General features: G+C 35.8%; 1 protein-coding gene across 4 annotated transcripts in view; it reads right to left on the bottom strand.

Annotated features, from left to right (window-relative positions):
- Nucleotides 1-4,474: 4,474 nt before the first annotated feature.
- TIPRL (TOR signaling pathway regulator) overlaps nucleotides 4,475-18,527 on the bottom strand; it is a 36,113-nt gene continuing 22,060 nt past the window's right edge. For 3 of the 4 annotated variants that reach the window (XM_033855378.2, XM_004319220.4, XM_019918498.3), the window contains 3 exons: nucleotides 10,151-10,246; nucleotides 7,716-7,778; nucleotides 4,475-6,775 (listed from right to left, as the gene is read on the bottom strand). In XM_033855378.2, coding sequence (XP_033711269.1) covers nucleotides 6,632-6,775; nucleotides 7,716-7,778; nucleotides 10,151-10,246 — 303 coding nt within the window. In that variant the 3' untranslated portion in view covers nucleotides 4,475-6,631. Of the gene's footprint in view, nucleotides 6,776-7,715; nucleotides 7,779-8,903; nucleotides 9,165-10,150; nucleotides 10,247-18,527 lie in introns of all 4 variants that reach the window. The other variant, XR_012331709.1, reaches the window with a different exon arrangement.

Genomic DNA, 18,527 nt, shown 5'->3' on the forward strand with positions numbered 1-18,527 from the left:
TCCACTCCCAAACAAATCACATGGCTAAATTATTTTCACCCTTCAGGTTTTAGTTTAAATGCCATGTCCTCAGAATAGTCCCCAGACCAACTCTTCTTGTTTTTTAAATTGCTCCTCAAATTCTTTTTGTTTCTAAATTCATGTTTATTGAGGTATAATTACATATAAGGAAATTCACCCATTTTATGTGTACAATTCAATGAGTTCTGAGAGACCTATATGGTCATGTAACTACCACCGCATAAAAACATGGCATATTCCATCACCTCCCCCAAACTTCCCTCATATCCCTTTGTGTTCAATAATCTCCCTTTCTCTTGCAACCACTGATCTGATTCCTGCCCAGTAAGTTTGCCTTTTCCAGAATGTCATTGTGATGGTTAATTCTATACATCGACTTGTATGGGCCAGACGGGTGCCCAGACATTTGTTCAGACATTACCCTGGGTGTGTCTGTGAGGATGTTTCTGGAAGAGATTAACATTTGAATATGTAGACTGAGTAAAGCCAATTGTCCCCCCTAATGTTGGTGGGCCATATCCAATCAGTTGAAGGCCTAAATAGAACAAAAAGGCTGAATAAAAATGCACTCCTGGCTACCTTGAGCTGGGACAAAGGTCTTTTCCAACCTTTGGACTTGAACTGAAACATGGGCTCTTCTTGGGATTGGCTTTCAGACTGGAATTTACCCCATTGGGACTCCTTGGTCTCTAGCTTGCTGACTATAGATCTTGGGAGTTTTCAGCCTCCATTATCACATGAGCCAATTTCATATAATAAATCTTTTATACATGTATATATCTCCTGTTGGTTCTATTTCTCTGGAGAGCCCTAATACAGCTATATAAATGAAATCATACAGTGCATAGTCTTTCACGCCTGGCTGCTTTCACTTAGCATAATGGTTTTGAGATTCACCCACGTAGTGGCATGTATTAGTAGTTAGTTCCATTTTATTGCTGAGTAGTAAAGATACACCATAATTTGTTTATCTGGACATTGTTTCCAGTTTTTAGCAATTATGAATAAAGTTGTTACAAACATTTGTACATAGGCCTTTGTGTTGACGCGTTTTATTCCTCTAGGATTATTGGGTTGAATGGTAAGTGAAAGTTTTTACGAAACTGCCGAACTGTTTTCCAAAGTGGTTGAACCATTTCACATTCTCCCTGGCAATGTGTGTGTGAGATTGCAGCTGTTTCACATCTTCACTGCCAATTGGTATTGTCAGATTTTAAAAGTTTAGCTATTATAATAGGTGTAGTGATATCTCATTGAAGTTTTCATTTGTATTTGCCTAATAACTGATGAATTTTTAGCATTTTTTTTCTTTTTAGCATCTTTTCATATGCTTATTTACCATCCACAACTTTAAAAATTGGATTGTCTTATTATTGAGTTGAGTTCTTTATATATTCTGGATATAAGTCCTTTATCAAATACATATCTTACAAATATTTTCTTCCAGTATGTGGGTTATCCACTGATATCCTTAACAGTATCTTTCAAAGAGTAGTTTTTCATTTTAATGAAGGCCATTTTATCATTTTTTTCTTTATGTTCAATGCTTTTTGTGTTTTATTGACGAAACATAAAGTCACTAATGCTTTTTGTGTTTATTGAAGAAACCTAAAGTCTAAACCTAAGATCTTTGTTTACCTCCACAACTTTCTTCATTTTAGGTTTTACATTGAGGTCTATGATTTAATATTTGTACATGGTGTGAAATAAGGTTCAAAAAAAATTTTTTTTGCATTTGGATGTCTAATTGTTCCAGTGCATTTGTTGAAAAGACTATAATTTCATATAAAATAAACAAGGACCTACTGTATAGCACAGAGAACTATACTCAATCTTTTGTATATTGAGCATACAATATAAGGGTAAAAAATCTAAAAAAGTATATATGTATGTATGTGTATATATATACATACATATATAACTGAATCACTTTGCTGTACACCTTGAACTAACACAACATAGTAAATCAACTATACTTCAATAAAAATATTCTTAATGTTAAAAAAAAAAAGACTAACGTTTCTCCACTGAATTACCTTGGCATTTTTGTTCAAGGTAGATCTTAGGTCTCTTTCTTACTATTCTGTTCCATTCATCTGTATGTCTATGCTAAAACAATTGTCATGTGGTCTTGACTATTGTAGCTCTAAATGTTGAAATCAGGTAATCTGAGTGCTCCAACTTTATTCTTTTCCAAAATTGTTTTGGCTGTTCTAGATTCTTTGGATTTCCACACATATTAGAATCATCTTAAAAAATGTCTAATGAAAAAGCCGCCTAGGATTTTGAATGGGATTACATTGATTCTGTAGGCCAATCTGGGGAGAACTGGCATATTAACATCTTGAGTCTTTCATTCTATGATCATGGTATTTGTCTCCCTTTACTTCTTTCTCTCATCAGAGGTTATTTGGGTATTTTCCAGATATCTGTTACTGGTTTTTACTAGTTTAATTCTGTTATGGTCAGAGAACATAATTCACAAGATTTCAAGTGTTTTATTTATTGAGGTTTTATGGCCTAGAATATTCTGTATCTTGGTGAACGTTCTAGATGCACTTGAAAACAATGTGCATTCTACTGTTGTGTGAATTTCATGCCCATCTCCCAGTGGTAGACTTCTCTTTTTGCTATCCATATAGTATCCTGGGCCCAGGTTTTTCTGTTCCTCCTCCAAGGTCAGAGGTTACTTGCTTATACTCCTTCTCCAGCAGTAATGGTTCTTCGTGGCCTAAAGGCAGAGCATTTCCTATTCCTCCTCCCAGAAGCAGATGGGTTTTGCTTTTATTCCTCCCCCAGAAATAATGGATTTTGCTGGGGTCCTGGGGGGTGATATTTGTTGCTCTTCCCCCAGCAGCTTAAGTCTTTTGCATCCTTCAAAAGAGGGGTCTAGGACAAATGGGCAGGGTTTCATACCTATCCCTAAGCAGGAGCCAATTACCTCCTGCATGCTTGAACCACTGACAGGGACTTTCTGGTCCCCTGACCTGCCCCAGTGTTTCTTGTGAGCACTGGGGTAGGCCCCTGGGAAAGAACCTGTGTGAGTGTATGAAGTCCTCTTATTTGAGACTCTCAGCTCTTCCAAACTGACAACTAGCCCATACTAAGCCTTTCAGAATTTATTAAAATTTTAGTTAATTTTTTTCTTACCTGCTTGTACGTACAGTGGCCACCTGTTTCTCTCATGCTCTAAGATGAAATGATTGGTAGTTTCCACCTCTTGTTGGAGGGCTTATCACTCTTTGGGATTTAGTTTACTTTGCTTTGCAACCTCAGCTGTCTGATATGCTCAAGAAAAACTGTAATTGTATAGATTACCCAGATTTTTCTCCTGGGTAAGTTAGGAGTGACATTCTCTTGAGGCTTTATACATGCTTTTCCAGGTAGAACTCTACTTCTACCAAAGGTGATTTTGTTATTCTCTTTAAAGTATTATTTCTGTCATTGCAATTACTAAAATTTGTAATTATTTTTACTTTGTCTCCTCCATTAGACTTTAACTCCATGAAGACATATAATACAGTCATCCCGCAGTATCCACAGAGGATTGACTCCAGTCCCCTCCCCCCACCAAAATCTGAGGATACTCAAGTCCCTTATATAAGATGATGTATTTGCATATAACCTACACACATCCTCCCATATACTTTAAATCATCTCTAAATTACTTACAATACCTAATAAAACGTAAAGGCTATGTAGATAGGTGTAAATACAATGTAAATGCTATGTAAATAGCTGCCGGGTACACCGCAAATTCAAGTTTTGCTTTTTGGAATTTTTTTTCTTTTTTTTTTTTTTGCCACGCCGCGGGGCATGCAGGATCTTAGTTCCCCTACCAGGGATTGAACCTGTGCCCCTTGTATTGGGAGCACGGAGTCTTAACCACTGGACCACCAGGGAAGCCCCATGGAATTTTTTTTTCAATATTTCAATCCATGATTGGTTGAATCCGCAGATGCAGAAACTGAGGATATGGAGGGCCAACTGAATAATCTCTTCATTACTGTAACCCCTGTACCTAGCACCATATTGGACAGTACTTAAAACTAAATGGAATGATACATACCACAAGTATTTATATTTTCAAAAACAGAAAGCGTTAACCTATCATAGAGAAAACAATGGCTAATTAAAACATCCACAGAAGTACTGGGTTGGCCAAAAATTTCATTTGGGTTTTTCCCATAAGATGTTACGGAAAAACCCAAATGAACTTTTTGGCCAACCCACACTAGGGGACAGAGGGAGAGGAAGAACAAGAGCCCAGTAGCTAAACTGGAGGATTATATTCTGGACTATCTGTTAGAATTTCATTTATAATCTGTCTGGAGAATCTGGCTATAATGTTGACCAAGTTCAAAACATAAAGCACAAACAAGAAAGGTATACCAAACCATTTTTTAATTAAGCTTCAAGAAAAACGAAATTAAATGAAATAGCAAAACACAGATGAGTAATTACTTATTGTTTATTCTCCTCTTACAAAAAGACACTTGGAACAAATAAATATAAAATGGTATATGTCTTGTTTAGCAATGGGCAAATATAAGTTTTCTTGGCATTCTCCACAGGAATAAACTAATGAAGCTTTCAAAAGTACACTCATCCTATCCACCTCCCACCTTCTTCTATAAAACAGTCAATTCTACAATTTTTAACAATGGATTCTCAAAATAAGTAATTTAAGACTGACTCAGGGACTAAGACATCTGAATCAAGTTAAAAATATATGTGTAATATGATGCTGCCCAGAAACCTCTAATTCAACTAATAAATATTATTACAGTTTTTCATTTTTTAATAATTTGTATGACTAAAGAGTCTGTTCTGTTCAAATCTGCATGGCAAATAAAATAAACAGAAAGCAGAGTACAATATATACACTTTTCTGTCCTAAGGGAAAACATTAAGTACCGGTATACTTAACATACAGTGAACATGCCATGTATTTTCTCAAAGCCAACAAAATCCTGATTTCCTATCCCTTGAAGGTGATGTAGCAGAGAGCAAACAAATACCCAAATCATTTGTGACCAAATTTAGCTAATAAAATTAGCTAAAAAAACAATATACAAAACAACACACCAGAGTCTGAGTAATGATGAATATCCAACTGTATTTGTTTCACTAAAATTTATCTTCAGGCTAATACCTGAAGAGTTTTGCTAATACTTACAATTAAATATTCTTCTTTAATGATTTATGTATCAAGTGGAAATATGTACAATAGCTGTTTCAAACAAGAAAAAAAGGGGGTAATTCTTTTCCCCTGCCCTTTAAATAAAATATTTTTTTAATCCATTTAAAGTAATTTCTTACTTGGTGCTTTATAACCACTTGCTACTTTATGGAGACCATTTTAAAAGGCAGAAAAGAATATAAAATGTTTAAAGGGTCACCATCAAAATAACCAAATGGATTTCAAATTTACTTTTGTAAACTTTCTGTACTACCTAGATCTTGTACTAATTAATTACACTTTATTGGATCCCCTGTAATGTTAAAAACATGAATCTTTTTTTTTTTTGGCCATGCTGCACGGCTTGCTGGATCTTAGGTCCTTGACCAGGGATTGAACCCAGGCCCTTGGCAGTGAAAGCGTGGAGTCCTAACCATTGGACTGCCAGGGAATTCCCAAAAACATGAATCTAAAAAAGGAAAAACTGGCTTTTAGATTTTAAAATAAGCCCCTTCCTCCTCCACAGCTACCCTTCAAATATTTTAAGCAGAAAATTAATCTGGTTGCTTCAGAGGCTGATGTAATTTCTGCTTAAAACAATCCATATTAACACTTCAAACCTTTTAGGACCAATATCAAATTCAATATCCAAAAGATTTATTCACTCTGAGGGTGCGTGGAAGCTGGAAGTAAAAAACGTCAGTACAAATAGAACCACACATAAGAAAAAGCACCTAAAGATGGAGGAGAGACAGCTCTGACACCCTGTCAGTGGCAAACCATGATTGTGTGTTTCCATGGACACAACACCTTAAGTTCTCCAAAAACCTAGTTTATTTGTTTCTATGTCTGAAACTTTCTTTAAACTTCAAAAGCCAATTAACATTTAGGAGGGTAATTTTTTTTTAATTTCTGGGTACAGATCATTTGAGATCAATTTCCTAGGAGGCAAGTCATGACTCTCCAGAAGTGTGAATAAACATCAAAAAACCCAAGGTAAAGAGCCACTACATCAACGTGAACAATTAGGAATCATATGAAAGTCACAAGGTGTTACGATTCACTGATTTAAAGTAACTTCCTCGTGGTAGAAGATAGTGTTTCATGATAGATACAGGTTATGGCCACTGCTTCTGAGAGATACACACATCACCCCCTACTGGTGAGACCCCACTTTGTGACAATTTAGAAATCTGAATTTAACTCCAGAAGATATAAATTTCTGGAATATGAATTTGAAGACAGAGAGTACAACAGCAGTTGAGTGGAAACTGCCTGCGACACTCTTTTATTTATTTATTTTTCCTTTAAGGCTACAGAAAATCTGCACATAGACAAGGCAATTAATTCTCATAATAAAAATACCCCCTCCAAATAGCCCCAAGGTCTCCAGTCGGATTCCACGGTCAGTATATGTTGTAATAAATTCTATTCCACAGGTGTACATTCTTTTGAGTCTGCAGGGTTAGGATCAATTCTTTCTGGAAATATTAGCTTCTCACAAACTGCCTCCTTTATCGGCAAATACTGTGATATTTCATTAGGTTCCGTGAAGAGGGAAGGTGAAACATGCTAGGAAATACATAAATCATATTAGCATATATTAAATTACTGCACTGATAGTTTTGAAAATGCTTTCGTTCAAGCATTCCTAAAGCATGCCAATTTTAAAATGAGATGCCATATATATATATATATATATATATATATAGAGAGAGAGAGAGAGAGAGAGAGAGAGAGAGAGAGAGAGAGAGAGAGAGAGAGAGAGAGCGCGCATCATCAGGTGTTCCTAATAATATCAGGTATCTCTTGTTACTGACTCAGCTCTGTTACTAGATGGTTTCCTCAAAGATCATAGGAATATATCATTTATAATGCTCCCATAAATGTTCTAAGAATTTAATACATCTTAATCTAATCCCTTTTTCCTGTTATTTTTGTACCTTGAAAGCACTAGCCTTCAGTTAGATGCCAATATGTGGTCTACAAGAGACCCTATGTAACTTTTCTAACCTATGTATATTCTATATATAGACAGAAATAAACATTAAGAGTGAATAAAAAAATCAAGTTAGCAGGAAGGTATCAATTTTTAAACAACCCATTATCAAATGCTATAGACTTGTAGAAACCCTTTACAAGTCCCAGGGGAGCAAAAAAAAAGCAGGGGAGATTATGCCCCCAAAAGTAAGTCATGGAAAGAACATCCTATTGCAGCTCCACCACCAACTAGCTATGTGACTTGGAGTCACACCTCTGGGTCTCAGTTTTTCCAAAATAAAATGTGGAAATTGGATTGGACGATGGTTAAGGTACCTAACAACTCTAACTGTAATTGAGGTAAGTTCCAGAAAAAATACGCTCCAATAGGATTTCTCCTATAGAGCCCTATTAGGTAAATGAATGGATTTAGGGATGTAGATTTGGTGGATGGGTGGGGCATGGGGGAATACCATACTTAAAATAAAACATTAAAATTTAACTTCTAAAAACTGATATTTAAATACTGTACCATTAAATTAGCAATTTTGCTCTCTCGTGATGTATATTCTCGTAACATGTAGGTCTTGTCAGCCTATGTTTAAAAATCAAAAAAATTGCAATAAATTTATTTATATTGATTAACAAAATCCTATTAAACAGAACTGCCCACATTTTAGAACAGGTTGTGAAAATACCATTAAGTCTGATAAGAACATCTAATTCTACAGTGAGATAACTAATTCAAGAATTCTGAATTCTGAATTCCAATCTCTGTAAATCACATTAATATCTGATATGCATATGTAAACAGATTTAATAATTATCATGTAAGAAAAACACAAGCAAAGGTTTTACTTTGAAAGAAATGTGTATGTTTGTAAATGAGATATGCAAGAGATTTTAATATTACTTCAAGTTTGGAACTACATCTTTTCCTTAAGCTATATTACCATCTACCTATATAACTGTGGCTACTTTTTATGTTCCTCCCCAAAAAAGTTTAAACAAATTTTATTCTTTCCCATTTCTAATAAATTCTTATCAAATTGTTTATTTACAGCCACTTTTTTGGTACTTCAATTTTCCCATTTAAGACTTTTTAAAGTGAGGTTTTAGAAAGCAATTTATTACAATTTGTTTTTTGGTAAAACATTATTTAATAAAAGAAAAATCACAAGATTATGCTCCCTTAAAGTTTCAATCTTTTATATCAACAAAACAGATTAATGCTCATTGTTAAAAAAAATCAAATACTATAAACGTATAGAGTATAAATCATCAGCAATCACAATCTCTACAGATAACACTATCCTTAACATTTAGAAATCTCTACATAAAATCTTATATAGATTCATACTTGCATCTTAAAAGTCAACATTAATATGCGCATCTTTCCAAATCAGTTAAACAACTTTCTGCCATTCATTTTAATGGTTGCATATTTTTCCACTATATGGACTGTAAAAAATTAATAAACAGAAACCTCAATTAAATAGATTTGGGAGACTAGCATGGGGAGCTCTCATACCCAGCAACCATAGCAGAGCCCAACAGAAAAAAGAAAGACTCCTCTTATTTCCTGGCAAGGACTCAACCAATGGAAAGTCATGGATTCTCTGTTTACTGTAGCACTCCCATTTTCCTTTTCCTCTCTATAAAAGCATTCTCCTTCCCTTGCCGTGTGGGGACTTGCACATGGCTCACCATGGTTACAGACCTGAATTGCAATTTTCTGCTGATCCCGAATAATTCCAACTCTGCTGGAGAAATATCTGGCAGTCTATTTGTTGTAGGCCAACAGGATATAAATGGCCATTTAACCAATGCTCATTCAATGGGCATTATAGCGCCTTCCTTCTTTCCTTTTAGCTATTATAAACAATAGCATTGCCATGAATATTTTATATATACAACTCTATACAGCTGCCTGATTAATATTTGTGGGTTACTGTATGTAAGAATCTTTTGAGGATAAATTCTGAAAAAAAAATCAATATTGTTGAGTTAAAGTATAAGCATTTCTAAAAATTTAGATTTCATTTTTTCTGAGGGAGTATAGTATAGCTTATTTTTAGTACTTTACTATCACTTTTAAAAAGAAAAAGATCCATCACAGTGACCATGTTATTTCAAAAGAAAAAGAAAGTGCAGGATTTAGGAAAATACCAATCCAATCACATCTTACTGGGCTTAAATTCCAGTTCTGCCACCTATTAACTGTATAACTTGGGCAAGTTACTTAATCTCTCTTTGCCTTAGTTGCCTCAGCTGTAAAACAGAGATAATAATAGCATCTATTTCATAGGGTTGTTAGGAGAGTTAACTATTACTACGATTACCCTGACTGATACTGCCGGTTTCTTCTTTCATTCGTCATTCTATGTGATCACAAATATGACGTTAAAAATTCATTCAAAAAGGATAGGCTGCTATAAAGCTACAAGAAGAATTTTCATGACTCAATTTAAGCCTCCCCCCTAGTTTCTTCACTTATTTTTTTAAAAACTTCGTATGTTAACAGTTCCTTGAAATGGAGCACAGAGCTTTCAAATATTAAAACAACTATCAAAATAATTGTATAATACAAATTTCTGGAGGCCATGAGATTGGTATTTCTAATATCAGGACATTACATAAACAACACATACTACAAAAAAAGTAAGAGTTAAGGGACAGTTTTCTTAAAGAGATTAAGTTTAAGAGGTTTTTAAAAAGCATCAGACTCCCCTTTACCAGGGAGTGTCTTTTGGAAAACATGTTCAACTCGTAGAACTTTTGGAAAAGAAGATTTAATGTTTCGATAACTGTGCAGTCAACAGTGAATATGACACACCCAATCTTAAAGGTTAGACAAATAGCCATATAATATAAAGCACTACTGAATTTCAAACTGTCAGACTGACAACGTAACAACATGAACAAGCTCAACGTCAATTAGTACTTTCATTAAATGAGAATAGATACCTCATGGTAAAGTCTTGTGTCATTCATCCTAATAAGCACCCCATCAATTCTCAAGAAAAACCGCAACAGCAAGAAAAAGCTAGAAGGCATCACTCTCTGGAAAAGAAAAACGTAAAAAGTGTTTTATGAAAATTAAATATTTTATTACTTTGCTGAAAGAAAAAACATTTTTAAGGCATCGGAGGAAGGCTGAATTAGCCCTATATAAAACTCTCTGAACTAGAGGTTCTTTGCCCTAGCGCCAACCAAGGCTCAAAACCTTGTTTATACTACGTAACATACTGGTTTCAGTTTCCTACAATAGAAAAATATTTTTTCTAGGTCAAAAGATAATGAGGTTAAAAAGATTTAAAACTCACCTAAATAATGTGAAAAAAATAATTGTACTTATAGTAAATGTCAATACCAGTAATATCAAAATGAAAGAACAACCTAGTTCTTTTATTAACTTTACATAAAGACAAGAGGGCTTTAATGGTATGCTCTAATTCAGTGCAACCAATTAAGTACTATTTCATACTGCCAAAGTCTGGTTTATGAGATCATTATAACACGTTCTTAACATCTTTGATCTGTGTCACATCCATGTATTTCTATTTTCCAAGTATTACCACTGAAGAAAGTCAGAGTTAGTGGAGAGTGGGTCCTGGTGGCAGGGAGGGAGGGGATGGATGAGGTGTGGGGTCTTCAGATCTTTCAAAAGAATATCCCTCATGGGAGTGCTGTCAGAAACATGGCTACCCGTCTCTCCCCTTCAATCTACAGCCCGCAAAACATCCACAACTCAACAAAAGTATACCTCTGCCCAACTCAACAGGGCACTGGAGAATTCCACACATCTGTATATCTAAAGGTGGGTGGACTGGAACACATGGAGGAGGCGGAACCAAGGGAACAGTGAAGTCGGTGCCTGCAATCCCAGCCCTATGACCGAGACGGATGAGCCCACAGCTTCAGAAAACCCAGTAGCAGCAGGAGAACCAGCACACATGACTTTGGTCTCCCAACTGTGGGAGTGCCCGTGGCCACAGTTAACTGGGAAGCAGTGGCAGTGGGGCCTGGGACCCTGTCCCTCCCACAGCCCTGGCCCCCCCATCCACAGTAGCAGAACCCTTATGACACTCAACATGGTGGAGGAGCCTGCACAACCCTGCTCCCCTCCAATTATCCTCCTCTTCCCACAGCAGAGCCTGTGTCTCAGGGGATCCCAGACACAAGGGAAGAGCCTACCATCCTCATGACATAGCAGCTCCGGCAGAAGCAAAGCAGCAACTACCCCAGAGGCACAAGAAGTGACAAAGAAGGCATGGAGCCACACCTCTTACAAAGACAGTGGGGGCTGGAAAGTGACAATTCTCAAAAACAACCAGAGGTAGCACAGATAAGATAAACCAAAAACTTGTGTTACAGCACCACCTACCAAAAAACAAAAGAAAGCACTCTCACTTCTAACCTGTCATTTAACTTCAAATGCACAAGCAGAGGAACATTTCATTAAGCACCATGAAGAACCACAGTAATACTATACGACAAAAAGAAAATGACAAATCTCCAGAAACCAAACTTAAAAGTCACAGAATATTTCAATCTAACTGATAGAGAATTCAAAGTAGCTATCATGAAGAAACTGAACGAGATACAAGAAAACTCAGACAGGCAGTTTAATGAGCTCAGAAATAAAATTAATGAGCAGAAGGAATACTTTACCAAGAAGACTGAAACTCTAAAAGACCAAACAGAAATTCTGGAGCTGAAGAACTCAATAAACAACATGAAGAATGCATTAGAAGACACTGGAAATAGAGCACAGCATACGGAAGAGAGTATTAGTGAGCTCAATGGTAGAAATCTAGAGATGATACAAGTAGAAAAGGAAAGAGAAATAAGATATTTTAAAAATGAGAAAATTCTACAAGAGCTCTGTGATTCTTTTAGGAACTGGATAATGGGTATCTTAAAAGAAGAAGAGACAGAGAAGGGAGCAGAGAGATTATTTAAAGAAAGAACAGCAGAGAACTTCCCAAACCTGGAGAAGTAACTGGACATACAAGTCCATAAAGCTCAGAGAACACCTAACCACCTCAATGCAAAAGACCTTCTCCAAGACATAATATTAAAACTGTTGAAAGTCAATGACAAAGACAGAATTTTAAAGACAGCCATGGAAAAAAGGATAGTAACTACAAAGGATCTCCCATTAGGCTATCAGCAGATCTCTCAGCAGAAACCCTACATGCCAATAGGGAGTGGAATGACATTCTCAAAATATTGAAAGACAAAAATTGTCACCCAAGAATACTCTATCCAGCAAAGTTGTCATTCAGATATAAAGGAGAAATACTTTCCCAGACAAACAAACGATGAGGAAGTTCATCAACACTAGATGAACCTGCCTTATAAGAGATGTTAAAAGGAGCTCTTTTACTAGAAACAAAACAGCAAAAATACACAAAACTTTGAGCAAGGTGATAAATAGACAGAACCAGAGAACTGCAACTGTTTATCAGAATAGGTTGTAAAGAAAGCAGAAAAATAACTATCGCTATCTCAGTTTGGTAACAAACTCACAACATGAAAAAGGATAATCTGAGACAACAAAAACATAAAAAGGGAAGAGGAAAAGGACAGAATTTATACAGGTAAAAGAAGGTGAGATGCTATCGGCAGGAAAAGGACTATTTTCTCTAGGAGAGGTTTAATGAAAACCTCAGGGTAACCACAAAACATAAACATAGAGCAGAGATCCAGAACAAAAAGAAGAGGAATTTGAGAAAGGTTTAATAGAGAATCACCAACACAAAATGGCAAATAGAAACACAGGGAAAAACAATAGAAATATAGAGCAACCAGAACACAAAAGATAAAGTGGCAGGACTAAATCCTCATCTATCAATAATCACACTAAATGTAAATGGATTGAATTCACCAATTGAATGACAGAGAGTGGCTAGATGGGTTAAAAAACAAGACCCAACTATATGCTGCCTCCAGGAGACACCACTTAGCTCTAAAGAGATATACAGGCTAAAAGTAAAGGAATGGAAGATAGTCGATGCAAACAGAGCCAAAAGAAAGCAGAGGTATCCATGCTCATATCAGACAAAATAGATTTCAAGCCAAAAAGGTCAACAGGAGACAAAAATGGACAGTATCTAACCATAAAGTGGACAATTCATCAAGAAGATATAACGGTGATTAACATGTATGTACCTAACAGATAAGTACCAAAATATATGAAGCAATTAACAGACCTAAAGGGAGAAATTGACAGCAACACTAATAATAGTAGGGGACTTTAACACCCCTACTATTAGCCGCCTTAAATAAAACATTAGACTAGATGGACTTGATAGAATTGTACAGAACACTCCATCCAAATGCAGCAGAATACACATTCTTCTCAAGTACACATGGAATTTTCTCAAGGATAGAACATACGTTGGGACACAAAACAAGTCTCAATAAATTTAAGAAGACAAATCAAGCATCTTTTCCAACCGCAATAGAATGAAACTACAAATCAACTACAAGAATAAAACTGGAAAAATCACAAATATGTATAGACTGAACAACATACTACTGAAATATTACTATTAGATCAATGAAGAAATCAAAGGAGAAATCAAAAATTACCTGAAGACAAATAAAAATGAAAATACAACATACCAAGATCTACAGGATACAGCAAAAGTAGTACTAAGAGGGAAATTTATAGCAATACAGACCTACCTCAAGAAACAAGAAAAATCTCAGCAATCTAACCTTACACCTAAAGGAGCTAGGAAAAGAAAAACAAATAAAGCCCAGAGTTAGTAGAAGGAAGGAAGTAATAGAGACAAGATTGGGCACATTCAGGGTGGTATGGCTGTAGACGGAAGGAAGTAATAAAGAGCAGAGCAGAAATAAATGAAATAAAAACTAAAAAGATAATAGAAAAGATCAATGAAACTAGGAGCTGGTTCTTTGAAAAGACAAACAAAATTGACAAACCGTTAGCTAGACTCACTAAGAAAAAGAAAGAGAAGGCCCTGATGAATCAAATCAGGAACGAAAGAGGAGAAATAACAATGGATACCACAAAAATACAAAGGATTATAACAGAATATTATGAACAGCTATACACTAACAAATAGGACACCTAAAAGAAATAGACAAATTTTTAGAATCATACAAACTTCCAAGACTGAATCATGAAGAAATAGAAAATGTGAATAGACCGATCACTAGTACAGAGATGGAAACAGTAATCAAAAAGCTCCCAAAAAACAAAAAGTCCAGGACCAGACAACTTCACAGCTAAATTCTATCAAATATTCAAAGAAGGGGCTTCCCTGGGGCACAGTGGTTGAGAGTCCACCTGCCAATGCAGGAGACACAGGTTTGTGCCCCGGTCCAGGAAGATCCCACATGCCACGGAGCGGCTAGGCCTGTGAGCCACGGCTGCTGAGCCTGCACGTCTGGAGCCTGTGCTCCGCAACAGGAGAGGCCACGACAGTGAGAGGCCCGCGTACCGCAAAAAAAAAAAAAAAAAATTCAAAGAAGATTTAATATCTATCCTTCTCAAACTATTCCAAAAAATTGAAAAGAAGGGAACACTTCCTAACTCATTTTTCAAGGTCAACATCATGCTGATACCAAAACCAGACAAAGACACTACAAAGAAAGAAAATTACAGGCCAATAACTCTGATAAACATAAATGAAAAAATCCTCATCAATATATTAGCAAAATGAAATCAACAATACAACAAAAGGATCATACACCATGATCAAGTGGGATTTATTCCAGGGATGCAAGGATGGTTCAATATATGCAAATCAATCAATGTGATACACCATATTAACAGAATGAAGGAAAAAACCATATGATCATCTCAATAGATGCAGAAAAAGTATTTGACAAGATTCAACACCCATTTATGGTTAAAAAAAAAAAACTCTCAAAAAAGTGGATAGCAAAGGGACGTACCTCAACATAAGAAAAGCCATATATGACAAACCCACAGTTAACATCGTACTCAATGGTGAAAAATTGAAAGCTATCCCTCTAAGATCAGGAAAAAACAAGGATACCCACTCTCACCATTCTTATTCAACATAGTACTGGAAGTCCTAGCCAGAGCAATTAGGCAAGAAAAATAAATAAAAGGCATCCAAACTGGAAAGATAAAAAGTAAAACTGTCACTATCTGCAGTTGACATGATTTTATATACAGAAAACTCTAAAGACTACATACACACACACACACACACACAAAACTATTAGAAATAATAAATGAACACAGCAAAGTTGCTGTGTTCAATATACAAAAATCTGTTGCATTTCTATGTGCTAATAATGAGCTGGCAGAGAAATTAAGAAAACAATCCCATTTACAATCACAACAAAAAGAATAAAATACAACTTGTCAAAATTTCCTTATTACAGGGCTTCCCTGGTGGCTCAGTGGTTGAGAGTCCGCCTGCCAATGCAGGGGACACGGGTTCATGCCCTGGTCCGGGAAGATCCCACATGCCGCAGAGCAGCTAGGCCCGTGAGCCATGGCCGCTGAGCCTGCGTGTCCGGAGCCTGTGCTCCACAATGGGAGAGGCCACAACAGTGAGAGGCCCGCGTACCGCAAAAAAAAAAAAAAGTCCTTATTACATAAAGCAATCTACAGATTCAATGCAAGCCCTATCAAAAGCCCAAGGACATTTTTCATAGAAATAGAACAAAAAGTTCTAAAATTTATATGGATCCACAAAAGACCCTGAATAGCAAAAGCAATCCTAAGAAAAAAGAACAAAGCTGGAGGTATCATGCTCCCTCTTTTCAAACTATATTTCAAAGCTATAATAATCAAAACAGCATGGTATTGGCAGAAAAACAGATATATGAATCAATGGAACAGAACTGAGAGCCCAGAAATAAACTTACACATATATGAATCAATGGAACAGAACTGAGAGCCCAGAAATAAACCTACACATATATGGACAATATATGACCAAGGAGCAAAAAATAAACAATGGAGAAAGGACAGTCTTGCCAATAAATGGTTCTGGGAAAACTGGACAGTCACATACAAAAAAAAAGAAAAGAAACTACAGTACTATCTCACACCATCACAAAAATTAACTCAAAATGGATTAAAGACTTGAATGTAAAACATGAAACCATTAAATTCCTAGAAGAAAACATACGCAGTATGCTCTTTGACATTGGTCTTAGTAATATCTTTCTAGATATGTCTCCTCAGGCAAGGGAAACAAAAGTAAAAATAAACAAATGGGATTACATCAAACTAAAAAGCTTCTGCACAGCAAAGGAAACCATCAATAAAACAAAGACATCGAATGGAAGAAGATATTTGTAAATAATATATCTGATAAAGGGTATAATATTCAAAATATATAAAGACCTCGTAAAACTCAACAACCAAAAAACCAGACAACCCAGTTAAAAGATGGGCAGAGGAGATGAACAGACATTTTTCCAAGAAGACATACAGATGGCCAATAGGCACATAAAAAGATGTTCAACATCACTAATTATTACAGAAAAGCAAATCAAAACCACAATACAATGAGAAATCACCTCACACCTGTCAGAATAGGTATTATAAAAAAGATAAGAAATAACTGTTGGCAAGGATATGGAGAAAAGGGAACAGTTGTACACTATTGATGGGAATTTAAATTGGTGCAGTAACTATGCAAGACAGTATGGAGATTCCTCAAAAAATTAAGAATAGGACTACCATATTAGCCAGCTATCCCACGTCTGGGTATCATCTAAAGAATATGAAAACACTACTCTGAAAAGATATCTGCACCCTTGTGTTCACTGTAGCATTATTTACAATAGTCAAGATATGGAAACAACTTAAATGCCCATTAACAGATGAATGGATAAAGAAGATGTGGTATATATATAGAATGGAATACTACTCAGCCATAAAAATAGATGAAAGCTTGCCATCTGCAATAACATGATGCACACTGAGGGTATTATGCTACGTAAAATAAGTCAGATGGAGAAAGACAAATACAGCATGATTTCACTCATATGTGTAATATAAAAAATAAACAAACAAAAACAAAATAAGTGAATAAACCAAACAAACACATAGATACAGATAACAGAGTAGTGGTTACCAGAGGGGAAGGGGTTGGGGGGAAGGCAAAATGGGTAAAGGGGAATCAACTGTATGGTGACGAATGAAAAATAAATTTTTGGTGATAAGCATGTTGTAAAGTATGCAGAAGTAGAAATACAATGTTGTCCACATAAAGCTTATATAATGTTATAAATCATTGTTACATCAATAAAAAAATTAAATTTTTTTAAAGACTGACATAAATTGGTGTGTGACAAGTACATATTAATTCATTACTGAATTCTGTCTAATCATCAGGGAAATGCAAATCAAAACCACAGTGAGATACCACCTCACACCTGTCAGAATGACTATCATCAAAAAGAACACAAATAACAAATGTTGCCAAGAATGAGGAGAAAAGGGAGCCCTCGTACACTGTTGCTGGGAATGTAAATTGGTGTAGCCACTGTGGAAAACTGTATGGAGGTTTCTCAAAAAACTAAAAATAGAACTACCATATGACCCAGCAATTCCACTCCTGGGTTTATACCCCAAAAAACCAAAAACACTAATTTGAAAAAATACATGCACTCCAGGGACTTCCCTGGTGGTCCAGTGGTTAACACTTCGCCTTCCAATGCAGGGGGTGCAGGTTCGATCCCTGGTCGGGGAGCTAAGATCCCACATGCCTCACGACCAAAAAATCGAAACACAAAACAGAAGCAATATTGTAACAAAGTCAATAAAGACTTTAAATATAGTCCACATCAAAAAAATCTTTAAAAAAAAAAAGAAAAAGAAAAAATACATGCGCTCCAATGTTCATAGCAGCATTGTTTACAATTGCCAAGATATGGAAGCAACCAAAGTTTCCATCAACAGGTGATTGCATAAAGAAGATATGGTAATATATATACAATGGAGTACTACTCAGCCATAAAAAAGAATGAAATTTTGCCATTTGCAGCAACAAGGATGGACTTGGAGTGCATTATGGTATGCACTCCATACCATTATGGTATGGTGAAATAAATCAGACAGAAAAAGACAACTGCCATATGATATCACTTACATGTGGAATTTAAAAAATACAACAAACTAGTGAATGTAACAAAAAGGAAGCTGACTCACAGATGTAGAGAACAAACCAGTGGTTACCAGTGGGGAGAAGGGATGGTGGGGGGAACACAGGGGTAGAGTATTAAGAGGTACAAACTATTAGGTATAAAGTAAGCTACAAGGATATACTGTACAACATGGGGAATATAGTCAATATTTTATAATAACTATAAATGG

Source organism: Tursiops truncatus, chromosome 1 (assembly GCF_011762595.2).
Source record: "Tursiops truncatus isolate mTurTru1 chromosome 1, mTurTru1.mat.Y, whole genome shotgun sequence".
NCBI lineage: Eukaryota > Metazoa > Chordata > Mammalia > Artiodactyla > Delphinidae > Tursiops > Tursiops truncatus.